Source organism: Dendropsophus ebraccatus, chromosome 11, assembly GCF_027789765.1.
Source record: "Dendropsophus ebraccatus isolate aDenEbr1 chromosome 11, aDenEbr1.pat, whole genome shotgun sequence".
Classification (NCBI taxonomy): domain Eukaryota; kingdom Metazoa; phylum Chordata; class Amphibia; order Anura; family Hylidae; genus Dendropsophus; species Dendropsophus ebraccatus.
This window is the reverse complement of record NC_091464.1, coordinates 100,030,965-100,057,076: the sequence shown is the minus strand read 5'-3', so window position 1 is coordinate 100,057,076 and position 26,112 is coordinate 100,030,965. Positions and strand designations below refer to the sequence as shown.

General features: G+C 51.0%; 1 protein-coding gene across 2 annotated transcripts in view; it reads right to left on the bottom strand.

The window, feature by feature from the left end:
- LOC138767322 (immunoglobulin superfamily member 2-like) overlaps positions 1-26,112 on the bottom strand; it is a 77,425-nt gene that overhangs the window by 7,621 nt on the left and 43,692 nt on the right. For both annotated transcript variants that reach the window (XM_069944786.1, XM_069944784.1), the window contains 2 exons: positions 16,741-17,130; positions 16,289-16,666 (listed from right to left, as the gene is read on the bottom strand). In XM_069944786.1, the coding sequence (XP_069800887.1) occupies positions 16,289-16,666; positions 16,741-17,130 (768 nt within the window). The remainder of the gene's footprint in view (positions 1-16,288; positions 16,667-16,740; positions 17,131-26,112) is intronic.

Genomic DNA, 26,112 nt, shown 5'->3' with positions numbered 1-26,112 from the left:
CTGCGTATTGCACCACCTGTATGTACTGTACCACCTCTGCGTATTGCACCACCTGTATGTACTGTACCACCTCTGCGTATCGCACCACCTGTGTATCGCACCACCTGTATGTACTGTACCACCTGTGTATCGCACCACCTGTATGTACTGTACCACCTGTGTATCGCACCACCTGTATGTACTGTACCACCTCTGCGTATTGCACCACCTGTATGTACTGTACCACCTCTGCGTATCGCACCACCTGTGTATCGCACCACCTGTATGTACTGTACCACCTGTGTATCGCACCACCTGTATGTACTGTACCACCTGTGTATCGCACCACCTGTATGTACTGTACCACCTCTGCGTATCGCACCACCTGTGTATCGCACCACCTGTATGTACTGTACCTCCTCTGCGTATCGCACCACCTGTATGTACTGTACCTCCTCTGCGTATCGCACCACCTGTATGTACTGTACCACCTCTGTGTATTGCACCACCTGTATGTACTGTACCACCTGTGTATCGCACCACCTGTATGTACTGTACCACCTGTGTATCGCACCACCTGTATGTACTGTACCACCTCTGTGTATTGCACCACCTGTATGTACTGTACCACCTCTGCGTATTGCACCACCTGTATGTACTGTACCACCTGTGTATCGCACCACCTGTATGTACTGTACCACCTCTGCGTATCGCACCACCTGTATGTACTGTACCACCTCTGCGTATCGCACCACCTGTATGTACTGTACCACCTGTGTATCGCACCACCTGTATGTACTGTACCACCTGTGTATCGCACCACCTGTATGTACTGTACCACCTCTGTGTATTGCACCACCTGTATGTACTGTACCACCTCTGCGTATTGCACCACCTGTATGTACTGTACCACCTGTGTATCGCACCACCTGTATGTACTGTACCACCTCTGTGTATTGCACCACCTGTATGTACTGTACCACCTCTGCGTATTGCACCACCTGTATGTACTGTACCACCTCTGCGTATCGCACCACCTGTATGTACTGTACCACCTCTGTGTATTGCACCACCTGTATGTACTGTACCACCTGTGTATCGCACCACCTGTATGTACTGTACCACCTGTGTATCGCACCACCTGTATGTACTGTACCACCTCTGCGTATTGCACCACCTGTATATACTGTACCACCTCTGCGTATTGCACCACCTGTATGTGGTACCACCTCTGCGTATCGCACCACCTGTGTATCGCACCACCTGTATGTACTGTACCTCCTCTGCGTATTGCACCACCTGTATGTACTGTACCACCTCTGCGTATTGCACCACCTGTATGTACTGTACCACCTCTGCGTATCGCACCACCTGTGTATCGCACCACCTGTATGTACTGTACCTCCTCTGCGTATTGCACCACCTGTATGTACTGTACCTCCTCTGCGTATTGCACCACCTGTATGTACTGTACCTCCTCTGCGTATCGCACCACCTGTATGTACTGTACCACCTCTGCGTATTGCACCACCTGTATATACTGTACCACCTCTGCGTATTGCACCACCTGTATGTATCGCACCACCTCTGCATATTGTACCTCCTCTATGTATCGCGGCGCCTCTGCGTATGGCACCACCTGTACGTATCGCACCGCCTGTGTATCACGCCGCCTCAGTGTATCGCACCGCCTGTGTATCACGCCGCCTCAGTGTATCGCACCACCTGTGTATCGCACCACCTCAGCGTATCGCACCACCTGTGTATCACGCCGCCTCAGTGTATCGCACCACCTCAGCGTATCGCACCACCTGTGTATCGCACCACCTGTATGTACTGTACCACCTGTGTATCGCACCACCTGTATGTACTGTACCTCCTCTGCGTATCGCACCACCTGTATGTACTGTACCACCTCTGCGTATCGCACCACCTGTATGTACTGTACCACCTCTGTGTATTGCACCACCTGTATGTACTGTACCACCTCTGCGTATCGCACCACCTGTATGTACTGTACCACCTCTGCGTATTGCACCACCTGTATATACTGTACCACCTCTGCGTATTGCACCACCTGTATGTATCGCACCACCTCTGCATATTGTACCTCCTCTATGTATCGCGGCGCCTCTGCGTATGGCACCACCTGTACGTATCGCACCGCCTGTGTATCACGCCGCCTCAGTGTATCGCACCGCCTGTGTATCACGCCGCCTCAGTGTATCGCACCACCTGTGTATCGCACCACCTCAGCGTATCGCACCACCTGTGTATCACGCCGCCTCAGTGTATCGCACCACCTCAGCGTATCGCACCACCTGTGTATCACGCCGCCTCAGTGTATCGCACCACCTCAGCGTATCGCACCACCTGTGTATCACGCCGCCTCAGTGTATCGCAGAAGCTGTGTATCACGCCGCCTCAGTGTATCGCACCACCTCTATTCACTGACATGGAGCCTGTTTTGAAGGAGAAATAAGGGTTAACTGTGTCTGCATTCTGCCACCTGCTTGTGAAGACGCTCTGTCTAGGACAACTCCCACTTCCCCTGAACCAATGGGCTCTGAAGTTACCTCAGGCCTCTCTCCACCTATAGGGAAGCAGCCCCTAGAGTCCAGAGCCAGGCAATGCTACACACGTGAGGTGCGACTACCGCTGAGGAGTCTGCATGTCCACGCTGTGAGAGCTCAAGTCAGGCATTCAGAGAAGTTGCCATTGCTGAAGTGCCCCCCTACTCCATCATCCTGTTTCTGGCTACTGGTCAAGGACGGCTCCTGCCAGCTTCCACATCGGTGACTGTACTTTTACAAAGCACCACAGGTATCCCGACGGCTACTGCACCTCCTTACCTGAGGGGATGGTGGGGGCCATTGTACCTGGTAGGCACGGTACCTTCTTACCTAAAGGGGATGTAGGAGGCCATTGTACCTGGCGGGCACGGTACCTTCTTACCTAAAGGGGATGGTGGAGGCCATTGTACCTGGCGGACACGGTACCTTCTTACCTAAAGGGGATGGTGGAGGCCATTGTACCTGGCGGGCATGGTTGGCTGTAGGGGGCCATTGTACCTGGCGGCCACAGTACCTTCTTACCTAAAGGGGATGTAGGAGGCCATTGTACCTGGCGGGCACGGTTACCCCTTGCCTGAGGGGCTGTAGTAGGCCATTGTACCTGGTGGGCACTGTTGGCTGTAGTAGGCCATTGTACCTGGCGGGCACTGTTGGCTGTAGGAGGCCATTGTACCTGGCGGGCACAGTACCTTCTTACCTGAGGGGATGGTGGAGGCCATTGTACCTGGTGGGCACTGTTGGCTGTAGGAGGCCATTGTACCTGGTGGGCACTGTTGGCTGTAGGAGGCCATTGTACCTGGCGGGCACGGTACCTTCTTACCTAAAGGGGATGTAGGAGGCCATTGTACCTGGTTGGCACTGTTGGCTGTAGGAGGCCATTGTACCTGGCGGGCACAGTACCTTCTTACCTAAAGGGGATGTTAGAGGCCATTGTACCTGGCGGGCACAGTACCTCCTTACCTGAGGGGAGGGTGGAGGCCATTGTACCTGGCGGGCACGGTACCTCCTTACCTGAGGGGAGGGTGGAGGCCATTGTACCTGGTTGGCACTGTTGGCTGTAGGAGGCCATTGTACCTGGCGGGCACAGTACCTCCTTACCTGAGGGGATAGTGGAGGCCATTGTACCTGGCAGGCACGGTCCGCTGTAGGAGGCCATTGTACCTGGCGGGCACAGTACCTTCTTAAGGGGATGTAGGAGGCCATTGTACCTGGCGGGCGCGGTACCCCCTTACTTTGCCTTTGCTTACTGGTATTGTGCCGAGGGACTGGCGTAAGGCAAATGTAGTGCCTATCTTCAAAAAGGGCTCTTGAACTTCCCCAGGTAACTATAGACCCGTAAGCTTAACGTCCATTGTGGGGAAACTATTTGAGGGGCTTATAAGGGACTACATCCAGGAATATGTAGGGGTAATAGTATATAAGGGACTACATCCAGGAATATGTAGGGGTAATAGTATATAAGGGACTACATCCAGGAATATATAGGGGGTAATAGTATATAAGGGACTACATCCAGCAATATGTAGTGGCTAATAGTATTATAGGTGATAACCAGCATGGTTTTACTAAGGACAGAAGCTGTCAAACCAACCTAATATGTTTCTATGAAGAGGTAAGTAGAAGCCTGGATGGCGGTGTGGCTGTGGATATCGTGTACCTGGATGGGGGGGGGGGGGGGACGGCTGTGGATATAGTGTACCTGGATGTGGGGCGGCTGTGGATATCGTGTACCTGGATCGGGGGGGACGGCTGTGGATATCGCTTACCTGGATGGGCGGGGGGGGCTTTGGGGGGACGGCTGTGGATATAGTGTACCTGGATGGGGGGCGGCTGTGGATATCGTGTACCTGGATGGGGGGTGGCTGTGGATATCGTGTACCTGGATGGGGGACGGCTGTGGATATAGTGAACCTGGATGGGGGGCGGCTGTGGATATCGTGTACCTGGATGGGGGGGGGGCGGCTGTGGATATCGTGTACCTGGATGGGGGGCGGCTGTGGATATCGTGTACCTGGATGGGGGGGGGGGGGCGGCTGTGGATATAGTGAACCTGGATGGGGGGCGGCTGTGGATATCGTGTACCTGGATGGGGGGGGGGGGCTGTGGATATCGTGTACCTGGATGGGGGGGGGGGGGGGCGGCTGTGGATATAGTGAACCTGGATGGGGGGCGGCTGTGGATATCGTGTACCTGGATGGGGGGCGGCTGTGGATATCGTGTACCTGGATGGGGGGGGGCGCAGCTGTGGATATCGTGTACCTGGATGGGGGGGGGGGGACGGCTGTGGATATCGTGTACCTGGATGGGGGGGGGGGACGGCTGTGGATATCGTGTACCTGGATGGGGGGGGGGGCGCAGCTGTGGATATCGTGTACCTGGATGGGGGGTGGCTGTGGATATCGTGTACCTGGATGGGGGGGGGCGGCTGTGGATATAGTGTACCTGGATGGGGGGGGCGCAGCTGTGGATATCGTGTACCTGGATGGGGGGGGCGCAGCTGTGGATATCGTGTACCTGGATGGCGGCGCGGCTGTGGATATCGTGTACCTGGATGGGGGGGGCGCAGCTGTGGATATCGTGTACCTGGATGGGGGGGGGGGGACGGCTGTGGATATCGTGTACCTGGATGGGGGGGGGGGGACGGCTGTGGATATTGTGTACCTGGATGGGGGGGGGGGCGGCTGTGGATATCGTGTACCTGGATGGGGGGGGCGCAGCTGTGGATATCGTGTACCTGGATTTTGCAGAAGTGTGTGACACAGTTCCTCATGGACGTCTGATGGGTAAGTTAAAGTCTATCGGTTTGGAAAATTTAATGTGTAACTGTAAAACTGGCTTAATAATCGTACCCAGAGAGTGGTGGTCAATGATTCCTACTCCGAATGGTCCCCGGTAATAAGTGGTGTACCCCAAGGGTCAGTACTGGGCCCTCTTCTGTTTAGCTTGTTTATTAATGATATTGAGAATGGAATTAACAGCAATGTTTCTATCTTTGCAGATGACACCAAGCTTTGTAGTACGGTACAGTCTATGGAGGATGTGCAGATGTTACAGGCTTTGTAGTACAGTACAGTCTATGGAGGATGTGCAGATGTTACAGGATGTGTAGTACAGTACAGTCTATGGAGGATGTGCAGATGTTACAGGCTTTGTAGTACAGTACAGTCTATGGAGGATGTGCAGATGTTACAGGATGTGTAGTACAGTACAGTCTATGGAGGATGTGCAGATGTTACAGGCTTTGTAGTACAGTACAGTCTATGGAGGATGTGCAGATGTTACAGGCTTTGTAGTACAGTACAGTCTATGGAGGATGTGCAGATGTTACAGGCTTTGTAGTACAGTACAGTCTATGGAGGATGTGCAGATGTTACAGGCTTTGTAGTACAGTACAGTCTATGGAGGATGTGCAGATGTTACAGGCTGTGTAGTACAGTACAGTCTATGGAGGATGTGCAGATGTTACAGGCTTTGTAGTACAGTACAGTCTATGGAGGATGGGCAGATGTTACAGGCTTTGTAGTACAGTACAGTCTATGGAGGATGTGCAGATGTTACAGGCTTTGTAGTACAGTACAGTACAGTCTATAGATGATGTGCAGATGTTACAGGCTTTGTAGTACAGTCTATGGAGGATGTGCAGATGTTACAGGATGTGTAGTACAGTACAGTCCATGGAGGATGGGCAGATGTTACAGGCTTTGTAGTACAGTACAGTCTATGGAGGATGTGCAGATGTTACAGGCTTTGTAGTACAGTACAGTCTATGGAGGATGTGCAGATGTTACAGGCTTTGTAGTACAGTACAGTCTATGGAGGATGTGCAGATGTTACAGGCTTTGTAGTACAGTACAGTCTATGGAGGATGTGCAGATGTTACAGGCTTTGTAGTACAGTACAGTCCATGGAGGATGGGCAGATGTTACAGGCTTTGTAGTACAGTACAGTCTATGGAGGATGTGCAGATGTTACAGGCTTTGTAGTACAGTACAGTCTATGGAGGATGTGCAGATGTTACAGGATGTGTAGTACAGTACAGTCTATGGAGGATGTGCAGATGTTACAGGCTTTGTAGTACAGTCTATGGAGGATGTGCAGATGTTACAGGCTTTGTAGTACAGTACAGTCTATGGAGGATGTGCAGATGTTACAGGCTTTGTAGTACAGTACAGTCTATGGAGGATGTGCAGATGTTACAGGCTTTGTAGTACAGTACAGTCTATGGAAGATGTGCAGATGTTACAGGCTTTGTAGTACAGTCTATGGAGGATGTGCAGATGTTACAGGCTTTGTAGTACAGTCCAGTCTATGGGGGATGTGCAGATGACACCAAGCTTTGTAGTACAGTACAGTCTATGAAGGATGAGCAGATGTTACAGGCTTTTTAGTACAGTACAGTCTATGAAGGATGAGCAGATGTTACAGGCTTTGTAGTACAGTCTATGGAGAATGTGCAGATGTTACAGGCTTTGTAGTACAGTACAGTCTATGGAGGATGTGCAGATGTTACAGGCTGTGTAGTACAGTACAGTCTATGAAGGATGAGCAGATGTTACAGGCTTTGTAGTACAGTACAGTCTATGAAGGATGAGCAGATGTTACAGGCTTTGTAGTACAGTACAGTACAGTCTATAGATGATGTGCAGATGTTACAGGCTTTGTAGTACAGTCTATGGAGGATGTGCAGATGTTACAGGCTTTGTAGTACAGTACAGTCTATGGAGGATGTGCAGATGTTACAGGCTTTGTAGTACAGTACAGTCTATGGAGGATGTGCAGATGTTACAGGATGTGTAGTACAGTACAGTCTATGGAGGATGTGCAGATGTTACAGGCTTTGTAGTACAGTACAGTCTATGGAGGATGTGCAGATGTTACAGGCTTTGTAGTACAGTACAGTCTATGGAGGATGTGCAGATGTTACAGGCTTTGTAGTACAGTACAGTCTATGGAGGATGTGCAGATGTTACAGGCTTTGTAGTACAGTACAGTCTATGGAGGATGTGCAGATGTTACAGGCTTTGTAGTACAGTACAGTCTATGGAGGATGTGCAGATGTTACAGGCTGTGTAGTACAGTACAGTCTATGGAGGATGTGCAGATGACACCAAGCTTTGTAGTACAGTCCAGTCTATGGAAGATGTGCAGATGTTACAGGCTTTGTAGTACAGTCTATGGAGGATGTGCAGATGTTACAGGCTTTGTAGTACAGTACAGTCTATGGAGGATGTGCAGATGTTACAGGCTTTGTAGTACAGTACAGTCTATGGAGGATGTGCAGATGTTACAGGATGTGTAGTACAGTACAGTCTATGGAGGATGTGCAGATGTTACAGGCTTTGTAGTACAGTACAGTCTATGGAGGATGTGCAGATGTTACAGGCTTTGTAGTACAGTACAGTCTATGGAGGATGTGCAGATGTTACAGGCTTTGTAGTACAGTACAGTCTATGGAGGATGTGCAGATGTTACAGGATGTGTAGTACAGTACAGTCTATGGAGGATGTGCAGATGTTACAGGCTTTGTAGTACAGTACAGTCTATGGAGGATGTGCAGAGGTTACAGGCTTTGTAGTACAGTACAGTCTATGGAGGATGTGCAGATGTTACAGGCTTTGTAGTACAGTACAGTCCATGGAGGATGGGCAGATGTTACAGGCTTTGTAGTACAGTACAGTCTATGGAGGATGTGCAGATGTTACAGGCTTTGTAGTACAGTACAGTCCATGGAGGATGGGCAGATGTTACAGGCTTTGTAGTACAGTACAGTCTATGAAGGATGTGCAGATGTTACAGGCTTTGTAGTACAGTACAGTCCATGGAGGATGGGCAGATGTTACAGGCTTTGTAGTACAGTACAGTCTATGGAGGATGTGCAGATGACACCAAGCTTTGTAGTACAGTCCAGTCTATGGAAGATGTGCAGATGTTACAGGCTTTGTAGTACAGTCTATGGAGGATGTGCAGATGTTACAGGCTTTGTAGTACAGTACAGTCTATGGAGGATGTGCAGATGTTACAGGCTTTGTAGTACAGTCTATGGAGGATGTGCAGATGTTACAGGATGTGTAGTACAGTACAGTCTATGGAGGATGTGCAGATGTTACAGGCTTTGTAGTACAGGACAGTCTATGGAGGATGTGCAGATGTTACAGGCTTTGTAGTACAGTACAGTCTATGGAAGATGTGCAGATGTTACAGGCTTTGTAGTACAGTCTATGGAGGATGTGCAGATGTTACAGGCTTTGTAGTACAGTCCAGTCTATGGAGGATGTGCAGATGACACCAAGCTTTGTAGTACAGTACAGTCTAAGAAGGATGAGCAGATGTTACAGGCTTTTTAGTACAGTACAGTCTATGAAGGATGAGCAGATGTTACAGGCTTTGTAGTACAGTCTATGGAGGATGTGCAGATGTTACAGGCTTTGTAGTACAGTACAGTCTATGGAGGATGTGCAGATGTTACAGGCTTTGTAGTACAGTACAGTCTATGGAAGATGTGCAGATGTTACAGGCTTTGTAGTACAGTACAGTCTATGGAGGATGTGCAGATGTTACAGGATGACTTAGACACACTGAGTGTTTGGGCGTCCACTTGGCAAATGAGGTTCAATGTAGATAAATGTAAAGTTATGCACCTGGGTACTAATAACCCACATACATCATATGTCCTGGGGGGAGTATTAACCTGCAGCATCCTATGTCCTGGGGGGAGTAATAACCTAAAGCATCCTATGTCCTGGGGGGAGTAATAACCTGCAGCATCCTATGTCCTGGGGGGAGTAATAACATGCAGTATCCTATGTCCTGGGGGAGTATTAACCTGCAGCATCCTATGTCCTGGGGGGAGTAATAACCTAAAGCATCCTATGTCCTGGGGGGAGTAATAACCTGCAGCATCCTATGTCCTGGGGGGAGTAATAACCTGCAGTATCCTATGTCCTGGGGGGAGTAATAACCTGCAGCATCCTATGTCCTGGGGGGAGTAATAACCTGCAGCATCCTATGTCCTGGGGGGAGTAATAACCTGCAGCATCCTATGTCCTGGGGGGAGTAATAACCTGCAGCATCCTATGTCCTGGGGGAGTAATAACCTGCAGCATCCTATCTACTGGGGGGGGGGGGGGAGTAATAACCTGCAGTATCCTATGTCCTGGGGGGAGTAATAACCTGCAGCATCCTATGTCCTGGGGGGAGTAATAACCTGCAGCATCCTATGTCCTGGGGGGAGTAATAACCTGCAGTATCCTATGTCCTGGGGGGAGTAATAACCTGCAGTATCCTATGTCCTGGGGGGAGTAATAACCTGCAGCATCCTATGTCCTGGGGGGAGTAATAACCTGCAGCATCCTATGTCCTGGGGGGAGTAATAACCTGCAGCATCCTATGTCCTGGGGGGAGTAATAACCTGCAGCATCCTATGTCCTGGGGGGGAGTAATAACCTGCAGTATCTAATGTCCTGGGGGGAGTAATAACCTGCAGCATTATATGTCCTGGGGGGAGTAATAACCTGCAGTATCCTATGTCCTGGGGGGGAGTAATAACCTGCAGCATCCTATGTCCTGGGGGGAGTAATAACCTAAAGCATCCTATGTCCTGGGGGGAGTAATAACCTGCAGCATCCTATGTCCTGGGGGGGAGTAATAACCTGCAGCATCCTATGTCCTGGGGGGAGTAATAACCTGCAGCATCCTATGTCCTGGGGGGAGTAATAACCTGCAGTATCATATGTCCTGGGGGGAGTAATAACCTGCAGCATCCTATGTCCTGGGGGGAGTAATAACCTGCAGTATCCTATGTCCTGGGGGGGAGTAATAACCTGCAGTATCCTATATCCTGGGGGGAGTAATAACCTGCAGTATCCTATGTCCTGGGGGGAGTAATAACCTGCAGTATCCTATGTCCTGGGGGGAGTAATAACCTGCAGTATCCTATGTCCTGGGGGGAGTAATAACCTGCAGCATCCTATGTCCTGGGGGAGTAAATACCTGCAATATCCTATGTCCTGGGGGGGAGTAATAACCTGCAGCATCCTATCTACTGGGGGGGGGGAGTAATAACCTGCAGCATCCTATGTCCTGGGGGAGTAATAACCTGCAGTATCCTATGTCCTGGGGGGAGTAATAACCTGCAGTATCCTATGTCCTGGGGGGAGTAATAACCTGCAGCATCCTATGTCCTGGGGGGGAGTAATAACCTGAAGCATCCTATGTCCTATAGGGAGGAATAACCTGCAGCACCCTATGTCCTGGGGGGAGTAATAACCTGCAGCATCCTATGTCCTGGGGGGGAGTAATAACCTGCAGTATCCTATGTCCTGGGGGGAGTAATAACCTGCAGCATCCTATGTCCTAGGGGGAGTAATAACCTGCAGCATCCTATGTCCTAGGAGTAATAACCTGCAGCATCCTATGTCCTAGGGGGGAGTAATAACCTGCAGTATCCTATGTCCTGGGGGGAGTAATAACCTGCAGTATCCTATGTCCTGGGGGGGAGTAATAACCTGCAGTATCCTATGTCCTGGGGGGAGTAATAACCTGCAGTATCCTATGTCCTGGGGGGGAGTAATAACCTGCAGCATCCTATCTACTGGGGGGGGAGTAATAACCTGCAGCATCCTATGTCCTGGGGGGAGTAATAACCTGCAGTATCCTATGTCCTGGGGGGAGTAATAACCTGCAGCATCCTATGTCCTGGGGGGGAGTAATAACCTGCAGTATCCTATGTCCTGGGGGGAGTAATAACCTGCAGCATCCTATGTCCTAGGAGGAGTAATAACCTGCAGCATCCTATGTCGTAGGAGGAGTCATAACCTGCAGCATCCTATGCCCTGGGGGGGGGGGGGGGTAATAACCTGCAGCATATGTCATGGGGGGGGGGGGGAGAGTAATAACCTGCAGCATCCTATGTCCTAGGGGGAGTAATAACCTGCAGCATTATATGTCCTAGGGGGGAGTAATAACCTGCAGCCGCATATGTCCTTGGGTGGTTACACTGGTGCAGTCGCTGATAGAGAAGGATCTGGGGGTAACTCATAGATAATAGACTACAGAACAGTCCACAATGTCAGTCAGCTGCTTGTAAGGCCAGCAGGATATTGTCATGTATATACCAGGCCTGGACTCTGGGGACAGGGATATAATATTACCCCCCTATAAAGCTTTGGTGCGGCCTCATCTGGAGTCGCCGTCCAGTTTTGGAAACCGATTCATAAAAAGGACGTTCTAGAGCTGGAGAGGGAACAAAGACGGCCACTAAACTAATAAGGGGAATGGAGCATCTTAGTTATGAGGAGAGATAATAGAATTACATTTGTTTAGTCTGGAGAAGAGACGTTTAACCCCTTAAGGACCGGGCCAATTTCGATTTTTGCGTTTTGTTTTTTTCCTCCTTGTGTATATAAGGCCATACATACATACATACATACTTACATACATACATACTTACATACATACATACATACATACTTACATACATACATACATACTTACATACATACATACATACTTACATACATACATACTTACATACATACTTACATACATACATACTTACATACATACATACATACATACATACATACTTACATACATACTTACATACATACATACATACATACATACTTACATACATACATACATACATACATACATACTTACATACATACATACATACATACATACTTACATACATACATACTTACATACATACTTACATACATACATACTTACATACATACTTACATACATACTTACATACATACATACATACATACTTACATACATACATACTTACATACATACTTACATACATACTTACATACATACTTACATACATACATACTTACATACATACATACTTACATACATACATACTTACATACATACTTACATACATACTTACATACATACATACATACATACATACATACTTACATACATACTTACATACATACTTACATACATACATACTTACATACATACATACTTACATACATACATACATACATACATACTTACATACATACTTACATACATACTTACATACATACTTACATACATACTTACATACATACATACATACATACTTACATACATACATACATACATACTTACATACATACATACATACATACTTACATACATACATACTTACATACATACATACTTACATACATACATACATACATACATACTTACATACATACATACATACATACATACTTACATACATACTTACATACATACATACATACTTACATACTTACATACATACTTACATACATACATACATACATACTTACATACATACATACATACTTACATACATACATACTTACATACATACTTACATACATACATACATACATACTTACATACATACATACTTACATACATACATACATACATACATACTTACATACATACATACTTACATACATACATACATACATACTTACATACATACATACATACATACATACATACTTACATACATACATACATACATACATACATACTTACATACATACATACATACTTACATAGCACTTGCATTTTTCCACCTAGAGACCCACATGACCCCTTATTTTTATGCGTCACTAATTGTACTTTGCAATTACAGGCTGAATTTTTGCATAAATTACACTGCGAATCCAGGAAAAAATTCAAACTGTAGTGAAATTGAAAAAAAAAAACGCATTTCTTTTATTTGGGGGAAATGTGTTATTACGTCATTCGCCCTGGGGTAAAACTGACTTGTTATATATGTTCCTCAAGTCGTTACGATTAAAACGATATATAACATGTATAACTTATATTGTATCTGATGGCCTGTAAAAAATTCAAACCGTTGTCAACAAATATACGTCACTTAAAATTGCTCCATTCCCAGGCTTATAGCGCTTTTATCCTTTGGTCTATGGGGCTGTGTCAGGTGTCAGTTTTTGCGCCATGATGTGATCTTTCTATCGGTACCTTGATTGCGCATATGCGACTTTTTGATCGCTTTTTATTACAATTTTTCTGGATTTGATGCGACCAAAAATGCGCAATTTTGCACTTTGGGATTTTTTTGCACTGACGCCGTTTACCGGGCGAGATCAGGAATGTGATTAATTATTAGTTCGGGCGATTACGCACGCGGCGATACCAAACATGTTTATTTATTTATTTATTTGTTTACTTTTATTAATTACCTGGGAAAAGGGGGGTGATTCAGACTTTTATTAGGGGAGGGGGCTTTTTACTATAAACAACACTTTTTTTTTTTACTTTTACACTTATACTAGAAGCCCCCCTGGGGTTAGGGTTATTCCCCCCGCGGGGTTAGGGTTATTCCCCCCCCGGGGTTAGGGTTATTCCCCCCGCGGGGTTAGGGTTATTCCTCCCCTGGGGTTAGGGTTATTCCTCCCCTGGGGTTAGGGTTATTCCCCCCCCGGGGTTAGGGTTATTTCCCCCGCGGGGTTAGGGTTATTTCCCCCGCGGGGTTAGGGTTATTCCCCCCCCCGGGGTTAGGGTTATTCCCCCCCTGGGGTTAGGGTTATTCCCCCCCTGGGGTTAGGGTTATTCCCCCCCTGGGGTTAGGGTTATTCCCCCCCTGGGGTTAGGGTTATTCCCCCCCTGGGGTTAGGGTTATTCCCCCCCTGGGGTTAGGGTTATTCCCCCCCTGGGGTTAGGGTTATTCCCCCTGGGGTTAGGGTTATTCCCCCTGGGGTTAGGGTTATTCTCCCCTGGGGTTAGGGTTATTCCCCCCTGGGGTTAGGGTTATTCTCCCCTGGGGTTAGGGTTAGCCCCCCCCCTGGGGTTAGGGTTATTCCCCCCTGGGGTTAGGGTTATTCTCCCCTGGGGTTAGGGTTAGTCCCCCCCTGGGGTTAGGGTTATTCTCCCCCTGGGGTTAGGGTTATTCCCCCTGGGGGACTTCTAGTATATACACTTTGATCTCTCATAGAGATCTCTGAAGCATAGATATGCTGCAGAGATCCATGAGATCGGCACTCGTTTGCTTTCGGCTGCTGCAGCCGGAAGTAAATGAGTGCCGAGCCGGGGACAGCGCCATCTTGGAGCGGTCCCCGGCCGGCTTCAGTTACGGAGATCGCTCCTCCGGGATAACATCCCGGAGGAGCGATCTCCCCACTAGACACCAAGGATGACGCTGCGTCCGGTAATCGAATGCAGCTGTCAACTTTGACAGCTGCATCTGATTACTGTATTAGCGGGCACGGCGATCGGACCGTGCCCGCTAATACCTGCAGTCCCGGGCTACAAGCAGCACCTGGGACCGCCGCGGTTCAGAGCGCGGCCGCCGCGCGGCCCCGCTCTGAACGTCCCTGACGGCATCAGGGCGTAAATATACGCCCTATGTCATTAAGAGGTTAAGGGGAGATATATTTAAATAAGTTAATCAAGGGGGTGCTGCCTCCACCCAGAGAGACAAGGGGGCGCTGCCTCCACCCAGAGAGACAAGGGGGCGCTGCCTCCACCCAGAGAGACAAGGGGGCGCTGCCTCCACCCAGAGAGACAAGGGGGCGCTGCCTCCACCCAGAGAGACAAGGGGGCGCTGCCTTCACCCAGAGAGACAAGGGGGCGCTGCCTCCACCCAGAGAGACAAGGGGGCGCTGCCTCCACCCAGAGAGACAAGGGGGCGCTGCCTCCACCCAGAGAGACAAGGGGGCGCTGCCTCCACCCAGAGAGACAAGGGGGCGCTGCCTCCACCCAGAGAGACAAGGGGGCGCTGCCTCCACCCAGAGAGACAAGGGGGCGCTGCCTCCGCCTGTAGAGACAAGGGGGAGCTGCCTCCGCCTGGAGAGACAAGGGGGCGCTGCCTCCGCCTGGAGAGACAAGGGGGCGCTGCCTCCGCCTGGAGAGACAAGGGGGCGCTGCCTCCGCCCGGAGAGACAAGGGGGCGCTGCCTCCGCCTGGAGAAAAAAAAGGTTCAATCTCCGGAGGCGACAAGTCTTCTTTACCATGAGAACTGTGAATCTGTGGAACAGTCTACCACAGGATCTGGTCACAGCAACAACAGTAGAAGCTTCAAAACAGGAGAGACAAGTTCTTAGACCAAAATAATATGAGGGGATGGTGGAGGCCATTGTACCTGGTGGGCACTGTTGGCTGTAGGAGGCCATTGTACCTGGCGGGCACGGTACCTTCTTACCTAAAGGGGATGTAGGAGGCCATTGTACCTGGCGACAATGATGCAAACAACCTCCAACTCCAGACTACACGGATTATGGGGCGCAGGTCCGTGTAGTCTGGAGTTGGAGGTTGTTTGCATCATTGTTTCCTGTTGGATATCGGGAGTGGCTGCGGTCCTTGATATATACGCTGCAGAGTGTTGTGCCTCCCTTTGCACAACCACATCAGGTGAGGGTTGCCGTGCACCCCTATCCCTTTTTCACCTTGCCCTTCTGATCCTCGCCATGGAGCGCTGTCGCCCTTTGTTTTTTCTATTGTACCTGGCGGGCACAGTACCTTCTTAGCTGAGGGGATGGTGGAGGCCATTGTACCTGGCGGGCACAGTACCTTCTTAGCTGAGGGGATGGTGGAGGCCATTGTACCTGGCGGGCACAGTACCTTCTTAGCTAAGGGGATGTAGGAGGCCATTGTACCTGGCGGGCACAGTACCTTCTTAGCTGAGGGGATGGTGGAGGCCATTGTACCTGGCGGGCACAGTACCTTCTTAGCTAAGGGGATGTAGGAGGCCATTGTACCTGGCGGGCACTGTACCGCCTTACCTGAGGGCTTGAGCTTGAGTCGTGTGATCCCAGAGTTGTGTTCCGCCAGGGTCACCCATTTTCCGCTCTCCTGTAGCAGCTCTCGCACTGCGCAGTAGAAGGACCCCAAGAGCTGCGGGCGCAGGATACGCAGGATGATGGTGCGGGGGGAAACTCGTTCACTCAGGAACCCAGGAAATGAGGGATGGTGGAAGGTCAGCCCCATGTCAGTCAGGTTTAGGATGTTTACTGTGGGTGAAGTGGGCGACTCCAGGAACCACCCAACATGGTGGACGGTGCCCGGGGTGATGGCTGTGATGTTACAATGCACAAGAGCCTGGTCCTGCCCGCCGGTCACCAACACGTCCCGATGAGAAGCGTCCACCAGGAGATGAGAGGCTGCAGAGGAGAGAGGATATCTTAGTGTGTATCTAAGCCCATCATGTGTGAACTGTGTCTGCTGAGATACATACCTGGTAACTGGACATTCACACTCATAGTAATCGAGTAAGCGGAGGCGGGGGGCACACTGGCGTCTCTCCTCCGGACTTCGACCCTGCAGCGGTATGCTCCCTGATGATGCCGCTGCACCCGGTAGATCTTCAGGGTATTTAGATGTCCCACTATGGAGATCTGGGCCTCTGATTGGAAGCCAGGCACAGAGTCCTTCCAGGATAGGCCGCCATCCCCAGACACAGTCACCAGGTTCTGGAATGATCCAGAAGTCAGCTGGAAGTCCCAGGACCAAGAGAGAAGCTTATTCTGGAGACTGTACCCAGCCGACATCTTACAGAAGAGACTGGCGGAGGTCCCGGATGTCACCTGCTGGTCCCGAGACATGAGCACCACCTCCAGCCCTGCACCTGCAGAGAGCGAGAGAAGTGAGGGCGAGAAGACGTGAGGGTGAGAAGACAGAGGGCAAGGAGACACGAGGGTGAGAAGAGAGAGGGCGAGCAAACGTGAGGGCAAAGGAAAGGACATGAGGGCGAGAAGACAGAGGGCAAGGAGACGTCAGAGGGAGAGACAAGACATGAGGGTGAGAAGACAGAGGGCGAGAGACAAGACATGAGGGTGAGAAGACAGAGGGCGAGAGACAAGACATGAGGGTGAGAAGTCAGAGAGCGAGAGACAAGACATGAGGGTGAGAAGACAGAGGGCGAGAGACAAGACATGAGGGCGAGAAGACAGAGGGCAAGGACACGCCGGAGGGAGAGACAAGACATGAGGGTGAGAAGACAGAGGGCAAGAGACATGACGCTAGGGTGAGAGCCATGACATGAGGGCGAGAGATGTGACGCGAGGGCGAGAGCCGAGACGTGAGAGCAAGAAGAGAGAAGGCAAGAGACACGAGGGCGAGAGAAGATCCCCAGTACTAGTCCATTCCCCTCAGGAACTGATGCCCAGTACTAGTCCATTCCCCTCAGGAACTGATGCCCAGTACTAGTCCATTCCACTCAGGAACTGATGCCCGGTACTAGTCCATTCCCATCGGTACTGATGCCCAGTACTAGTCCATTCCCCTCGGTACTGATGCCCGGTACTAGTCCATACCCCTCAGGAACTGATCCCCAGTACTAGTCCATTCCCCTCGGTACTGATCCCAAGTACTAGTCCATTCCCCACTATACTGATGCCCAGTACTAGTCCATTCCCCTCAGGAACTGATGCCCGGTACTAGTCCATTCCCATCGGTACTGATGACCAGTACTAGTCCATTCCCCTCGGTACTGATGCCCGGTACTAGCCCATACCCCTCAGGAACTGATCCCCAGTACTAGTCCATTCCCCTCGGTACTGATCCCCAGTACTAGTCCATTCCCCTCGGTACTGATACCCGGTACTAGTCCATTCCCCTCAGGAACTGATCCCCGGTGCTAGTCCATTCCCCTTTGTACTGATGCCCGGTACTAGTCCATTCCCCTCGGTACTGATCCCCGATACTTGTCCATTCCCCTCGGTACTGATCCCCGATACTTGTCCATTCCCCTCGGTACTGATCCCCGGTACTAGTCCATACCCCTCAGGAACTGATGCTCGGTACTAGTCCATACCCCTCGGGACTGATCCCCAGTACTAATCCATTCCCCTCGGGACTGATCCCCAGTACTAGTCCATACCCCTCAAGAACTGATCCCCGGTTCTAGTCCATTCCCCTCGGTACTGATGTCTGGTACAAGTCCATTCCCCTCAGGAACTGATCCGCAGTACTAGTCCATTCCCCTCGGTACTGATGCCCGGTACTAGTCCATTCCCCTCAGGAACTGATCCCCAGAACTAGTCCATTCCCCTCGGTACTGATGCCTGGTGCTAGTCTATTCCCCTCAGGAACTGATCCCCAGTACTAGTCCATTCCCCTCGGTACTGATGCCTGGTACTAGTCCATTCCCCTCAGGAACTGAAGCCCGGTGCTAGTCCATTGCCCTCGGTACTGATGCCCGGAACTAGTCCATTCCCCTCGGTACTGATGCCCGGTACTAGTCCATTCCCCTCGGTACTGATGCCCGGTACTAGTCCATTCCCCTCAGGAACTGATGCCCGGTACTAGTCCATTCCCCTCGGTACAAGTCCATTCCCCTCAGGAACTGATCCCCAGTACTAGTCCATTCCCCTCGGTACTGATACCCGGTACTAGTCCATTCCCCTCAGGAACTGATCCCCAGTACTAGTCCATTCCCCTCGGTACTGATACCCGGTACTAGTCCATTCCCCTCAGGAACTGATCCCCAGTACTAGTCCATTCCCCTCGGTACTGATGCCCGGTACTAGTCCATTCCCCTCGGTACTAGTCCATTCCCCTCGGTACTGATGCCCGGTACTAGTCCATTCCCCTCAGGAACTGATCCCCAGTACTAGTCCATTCCCCTTTGTACTGATGCCCGGTACTAGTCCATACCCCTCAGGAATTGATCCCCAGTACTACTCCATACCCTTCAGGAATTGATCCCCAGTACTAGTCCATTCCCCTCGGTACTGATGCCCGGTACTAGTCCATTCCCCTCGGTACTGATGCCTGGTACTAGTCCATTCCCCTCGGTACTGATGCCCGGTACTAGTCCATTCCCCTCGGTACTGATGCCCGGTACTAGTCCATTCCCCTCGGTACTGATGCCTGGTACTAGTCCATTCCCCTCAGGAACTGATGCCCGGTACTAGTCCATTCCCCTCAGTACTAGTCCATTCCCCTCGGTACTGATGCCCGGTACTAGTCCATTCCCCTCAGGAACTGATCCCCAGTACTAGTCCATTCCCCTCGGTACTGATGCCTGGTACTAGTCCATTCCCCTCAGGAACTGATCCCCAGTACTAGTCCATTCCCCTTGGTACTGATACCCGGTACTAGTCCATACCCCTCAGGAATTGATCCCCAGTACTACTCCATACCCTTCAGGAATTGATCCCCAGTACTAGTCCATTCCCCTCGGTACTGATGCCCGGTACTAGTCCATTCCCCTCGGTACTGATGCCTGGTACTAGTCCATTCCCCTCGGTACTGATGCCCGGTACTAGTCCATTCCCCTAGGTACTGATGCCCGGTACTAGTCCATTCCCCTCGGTACTGATGCCTGGTACTAGTCCATTCCCCTCGGTACTGATGCCCGGTACTAGTCCATTCCCCTCGGTACTGATGCCCGGTACTAGTCCATTCCCCTCGGTACTGATGCCTGGTACTAGTCCATTCCCCTCGGTACTGATGCCTGGTACTAGTCCATTCCCCTCGGTACTGATGTCCGGTACTAGTCCATTCCCCTCGGTACTGATGTCCGGTACTAGTCCATTCCCCTCGGTACTAATCCCTGATACTAGTCCATAACCCTCAGGAACTGATGCCCGATACTAGTCCATTCCCCTTGGTACTGATGCCCGGTACTAGTCCATACCCTTCAGGAATTGATCCCCAGTACTAGTCCATTCCCCTCGGTACTGATGCCCGGTACTAGTCCATTCCCCTCGGTACTGATGCCCGGTACAAGTTCATTTCCCTCGGTACTGATGCCCGGTACTAGTCCATTCACCTCAGGAACTGATCCCCAATACTAGTCCATTCCCCTCGGTACTGATGCCCGGTACTAGTCCATTCACCTCAGGAACTGATCCCCAGTACTAGTCCATTCCCCTCAGGAACTGATCCGCAGTACTAGTCCATTCCCCTCAAAAACTGATGCCCGGTACTAGTCTATACCCCTCAGAAACTGATCCCCGGTACTAGTCCATTCCCGTTGGTACTGATCCCAAGTACTAGTCCATTCCCCTCGGTAATGATGCCCGGTACTAGTCCATACCCCTCAGGAACTGATTCCCGGTACTAGTCCATTCCCCTTGGTACTGATGTCCGGTACTAGTCTATTCCCATCGGTACTAATCCCCGATACTAGTCCATACCCCTCAGGAACTGATGCCCGGTACTAGTCCGTACCCCTCAGGAACTGATCCCCAGAACTAGTCCATTCCCCTCGGTACTAGTCCATTCCCCTCGGTACTGATGCCTGATACTAGTCCATTCCACTCAGGAACTGATGCCCGGTACTAGTCCATTCCCCTCGGTACTAGTCCATTCCCCTCGGTACTGAAGCCAGTTACTAGTCCATTTCCCTCAGGAACTGATCCCCAGTACTAGTCCATTCCCCTCAGAAACTGATCCCCAGTACTAGTCCATTCCCCTTGGTACTGATGCCCGGTACTAGTCCATACCCCTCAGGAATTGATCCCCAGTACTAGTCCATTCTCCTCGGTACTGATGCCCGGTACTAGTCCATTCCCCTCCGTACTGATGCCCGGTACTAGTCCATTCCCCTCAGGAACTGATGCCCGGTACTAGTCCATACCCCTCAGGAATTGATCCCCAGTACTAGTCCATTCTCCTCGGTACTGATGCCCGGTACTAGTCCATTCCCCTCCGTACTGATGCCCGGTACTAGTCCATTCCCCTCAGGAACTGATGCCCGGTACTAGTCCGTACCCCTCAGGAACTGATGCCCGGTACTAGTCCATTCCCCTCAGGAACTGATGCCCGGTACTAGTCCATTCCCCTCGGTACTGATGCCCGGTACTAGTCCATTCCCCTCAGGAACTGATCCCCAGTACTAGTCCATTCCCCTTAGGAACTTATCCCCAGTACTAGTCCGTTCCCCTCGGTACTGTTGCCCGGTACTAGTCCATTCCCCTTGGTACTGATGCCCAGTACTAGTCCATTCCCCTCAGGAACTGATCCCCAGTACTAGTCCATTCCCCTCTGGAACTGATCCCCAGTACTAGTCCATACCCCTCAGGAACTGATGCCCGGTACTAGTCCGTACCCCTCAGGAACTGATGCCCAGTACTAGTCCATTCCCCTCAGGAACTGATCCCCAGTACTAGTCCATTCCCCTCTGGAACTGATCCCCAGTACTAGTCCATTCCCCTCAGGAACTGATGCCCGGTACTAGTCCATTCCCCTCGGTACTGATGCCCGGTACTAGTCCATTCCCCTCAGGAACTGATCCCCAGTACTAGTCCATTCCCCTTAGGAACTTATCCCCAGTACTAGTCCATTCCCCTCGGTACTGATGCCCGGTACTAGTCCATTCCCCTCAGGAACTGATCCCCAGTACTAGTCCATTCCCCTCAGGAACTGATCCACAGTACTAGTCCATTCCCCTCAGGAACTGATCCCCAGTACTAGTCCATTCCCCTCGGTACTGATGCCCGGTACTAGTCCATTCCTCTCGGTACTGATGTACGGTACTAGTCCATTCCCCTCGGTACTGATGTCCGGTACTAGTCCATTCCCCTCGGTACTAATCCCTGATACTAGTCCATAACCCTCAGGAACTGATGCCCGGTACTAGTCCATTCCCCTTGGTACTGATGCCCGGTACTAGTCCATACCCTTCAGGAATTGATCCCCAGTACTAGTCCATTCCCCTCGGTACTGATGCCCGGTACTAGTCCATTCCCCTCGGTACTGATGCCCGGTACAAGTTCATTTCCCTCGGTACTGATGCCCGGTACTAGTCCATTCACCTCAGGAACTGATCCCCAGTACTAGTCCATTCCCCTCAGGAACTGATCCCCAGTACTAGTCCATTCCCCTCAAAAACTGATGCCCGGTACTAGTCTATACCCCTCAGGAACTGATCCCCGGTACTAGTCCATTCCCCTTGGTACTGATCCCAAGTACTAGTCCATTCCCCTCGGTACTGATGCCCGGTACTAGTCCATACCCCTCAGGAACTGATCCCCGGTACTAGTCCATTCCCCTCGGTACTGATGTCCGGTACTAGTCCATTCCCCTCGGTACTATTCAGCGATACTAGTCCATTCCCCCTTAAGGAACTGATGCCCGGTACTAGTCCGTACCCCTCAGGAACTGATCCCCAGTACTAGTCCATTCCCATCGGTACTGATGCCCAGTACTAGTCCATTCCCCTCAGGAACTGATGCCCGGTACTAGTCCATTCCCCTCGGTACTGATGCCCGGTACTAGTCCATTCCCCTCGGTACTGATGCCCAGTACTAGTCCATTCCCCTCAGGAACTGATGCCCGGTACTAGTCCATTCCCCTCGGTACTGATGCCCGGTACTAGTCCATTCCCCTCGGTACTGATGCCCGGTACTAGTCCATTCCCCTCGGTACTGATGCCCGGTACTAGTCCATTCCCCTTGGTACTGATGCCCGGTACTAGTCCATACCCCTCAGGAACTTATCCCCGGTACTAGTCCATTCCCCTCGGTACTGATGCCCAGTACTAGTCCATTCCCCTCGGTACTGATGCCCGGTACTAGTCCAATCCCCTTGGTACTGATGCCCGGTACTAGTCCATACCCCTCAGGAACTGATGCCCGGTACTAGTCCATGCCCCTCAAAAACTGATGCCCGGTACTAGTCTATACCCCTCAGGAACTGATCCCCGGTACTAATCCATTCCCCTTGGTACTGATCCCAAGTACTAGTCCATTCCCCTCGGTACTGATGCCCAGTACTAGTCCGTTCCCCTCGGTACTGTTGCCCAGTACTAGTCCATTCCCCTCAGGAACTGATCCCCAGTACTAGTCCATACCGCTCAGGAACTGATCCCCGTTACTAGTCCATTCCCCTCAGAAACTGATCCCCAGTACTAGTCCATTCCCCTCAGGAACTGATCCCCAGTACTAGTCCATTCCCCTCAGGAACTGATCCCCAGTACTAGTTCATTCCCCTTCATACTGATGCCCGGTACTAGTCCATACCCCTCAGGAATTGATCCCCAGTACTAGTCCATTCCCCTCGGTACTGAAGCCCGTTACTAGTCCATTTCCCTCAGGAACTGATCCCCAGTACTAGTCCATTCCCCTCGGTACTGATGCCCGGTACTAGTCCATTCCCCTCAGGAACTGATCCCCAGTACTAGTCCATTCCCCTCAGGAACTGATCCCCAGTACTAGTCCATTCCCCTCGGTACTGATACCCGGTACTAGTCCAATCCCCTTGGTACTAATCCCCAGTACTAGTCAATTCCCCTCAAAAACTGATGCCTGGTACTAGTCCATACCCCTCAGGAACTCATCCCCAGTACTAGTCCATACCCCTCAGGAAATGATCCCCAGTACTAGTCCATTTCCCTCTGTACTGATGCCCGGTACTAGTCCATTCCCCCTTGGTACTGATCCCAAGTACTAGTCCATTCCCCTCGGTACTGATGCCCGGTACTAGTCCGTTCCCCTCGGTACTGTTGCCCGATACTAGTCCATACCCCTCAGGAATTGATCCCCAGTACTAGTCCATTCCCCTCGGTACTGTTGCCCGATACTAGTCCATACCCCTCAGGAATTGATCCCCAGTACTAGTCCATTCCCCTCCGTACTGATGCCCGGTACTAGTCCATTCCCCTCAGGAACTGATCCCCAGTACTAGTCCATTCCCCTCTGTACTGATGCCCGTTATTATTCCATTCCCCTCAGGAACTGATCCCCAGTACTAGTCCATTCCCCTCAGGAACTGATCCCCAGTACTAGTCCATTCCCCTCGGTACTGATGCCCGGTACTAGTCCATTCCCCTCAGGAACCCCCAGTACTAGTCCATTCCCCTCAAAAACTGATGCCCGGTACTAGTCCATACCCCTCAGGAACTGATCCCCGGTACTAGTCCATTCCCCTTGGTACTGATCCCAAGTACTAGTCCATTCCCCTCGGTACTGATGCCCGGTACTAGTCCATACCCCTCAGGAACTGATCCCCGGTACTAGTCCATTCCCCTCGGTACTGATGCCCGGTACTAGTCCATTCCCCTCTGTACTAATCCCCGATACTAATCCATACCCCTCAGGAACTGATGCCCGGTACTAGTCCGTACCCCTCAGGAACTGATCTCCAGTACTAGTCCATTCCCCTCGGTACTGATGCCCAGTTCTAGTCCATTCCCCTTAGGAACTGATCCCCGGTACTAGTCCATTCCCCTCGGTACTGATGCCCAGTACTAGTCCATTCCCCTCGGTACTGATGCCCGGTACTAGTCCATTCCCCTCGGTACTGATGCCGGTACTAGTCCATTCCCCTCGGTACTGATGCCCAGTACTAGTCCATTCCCCTTAGTACTGATCCCCAGTACTAGTCCATTCCCCTCGGTACTGATCCCCGGTAATTGTCCATTTTCCTCGGTACTGATGCCCGGTACTAGTCCATTCCCCTCAGGAACTGATGCCCGTTACTAGTCCATTCCCCTCGGTACTGATGCCCGGTACTAGTCCATACCTCTCAGGAACTGATCCCCAGTACTAGTCCATTCCCCTCGGTACTGATGCCCGTTACTAGTCCATTCCCCTCGGTACTGATGCCCGGTACTAGTCTATTCCCCTCGGTACTAATCCCCGATACTAGTCCGTACCCCTCAGGAACTGATGCCCGGTACTAGTCCGTTCCCCTCGGTACTGTTGCCCGATACTAGTCCGTACCCCTCAGGAACTGATCCCCAGTACTAGTCCATTCCCCTCGGTACTGATGCCCGGTACTAGTCCATTCCCCTCAGGACCTGATGCCCGGTACTAGTCCATTCCCCTCGGTACTGATGCCCAGTACTAGTCCATTCCCCTCGGTACTGATGCCCGGTACTAGTCCATTCCTCTCGGTACTGATGCCGGTACTAGTCCATTCCCCTCGGTACTGATGCCCAGTACTAGTCCATTCCCCTCAGTACTGATCCCCAGTACTAGTCCATTCCCCTCAGTACTGATCCCCGGTACTAGTCCATTCCCCTCGGTACTGATCCCCGGTAATTGTCCATTTTCCTCGGTACTGATGCCCGGTACTAGTCCATTCCCCTCAGGAACTGATGCCCGTTACTAGTCCATTCCCCTCGGTACTGATGCCCGGTACTAGTCCATACCCCTCAGGAACTGATCCCCAGTACTAGTCCATTCCCCTTGGTACTGATGCCCGGTACTAGTCCATTCCCCTCGGTAGTGATCCCCAGTACTAGTCCATTCCCCTCGGTAGTGATCCCCGGTACTTGTTCATTTTCCTCGGTACTGATGCCCGGTACTAGTCCATACCCCTCAGGAACTGATGCCCGGTACTAGTCCATTCCCCTCAGGAACTGATCCCCAGTACTAGTCCATTCCCCTCGGTACTGATCCCCGATACTAGTCCATTCCCCTCAGGAATTGATCCCCAGTACTAGTCCATTCCCCTCAGGAATTGATCCCCAGTACTAGTCCATACCCCTCAGGAATTGATCCCCAGTACTAGTCCATTCCCCTCAGGAATTGATCCCCAGTACTAGTCCATTCCCCTCGGTACTAATCCCCGATACTAGTCCATTCCCCTCAGGAATTGATCCCCAGTACTAGTCCATTCCCCTTGGTACTGATGCCCGGTACTAGTCCATACCCCT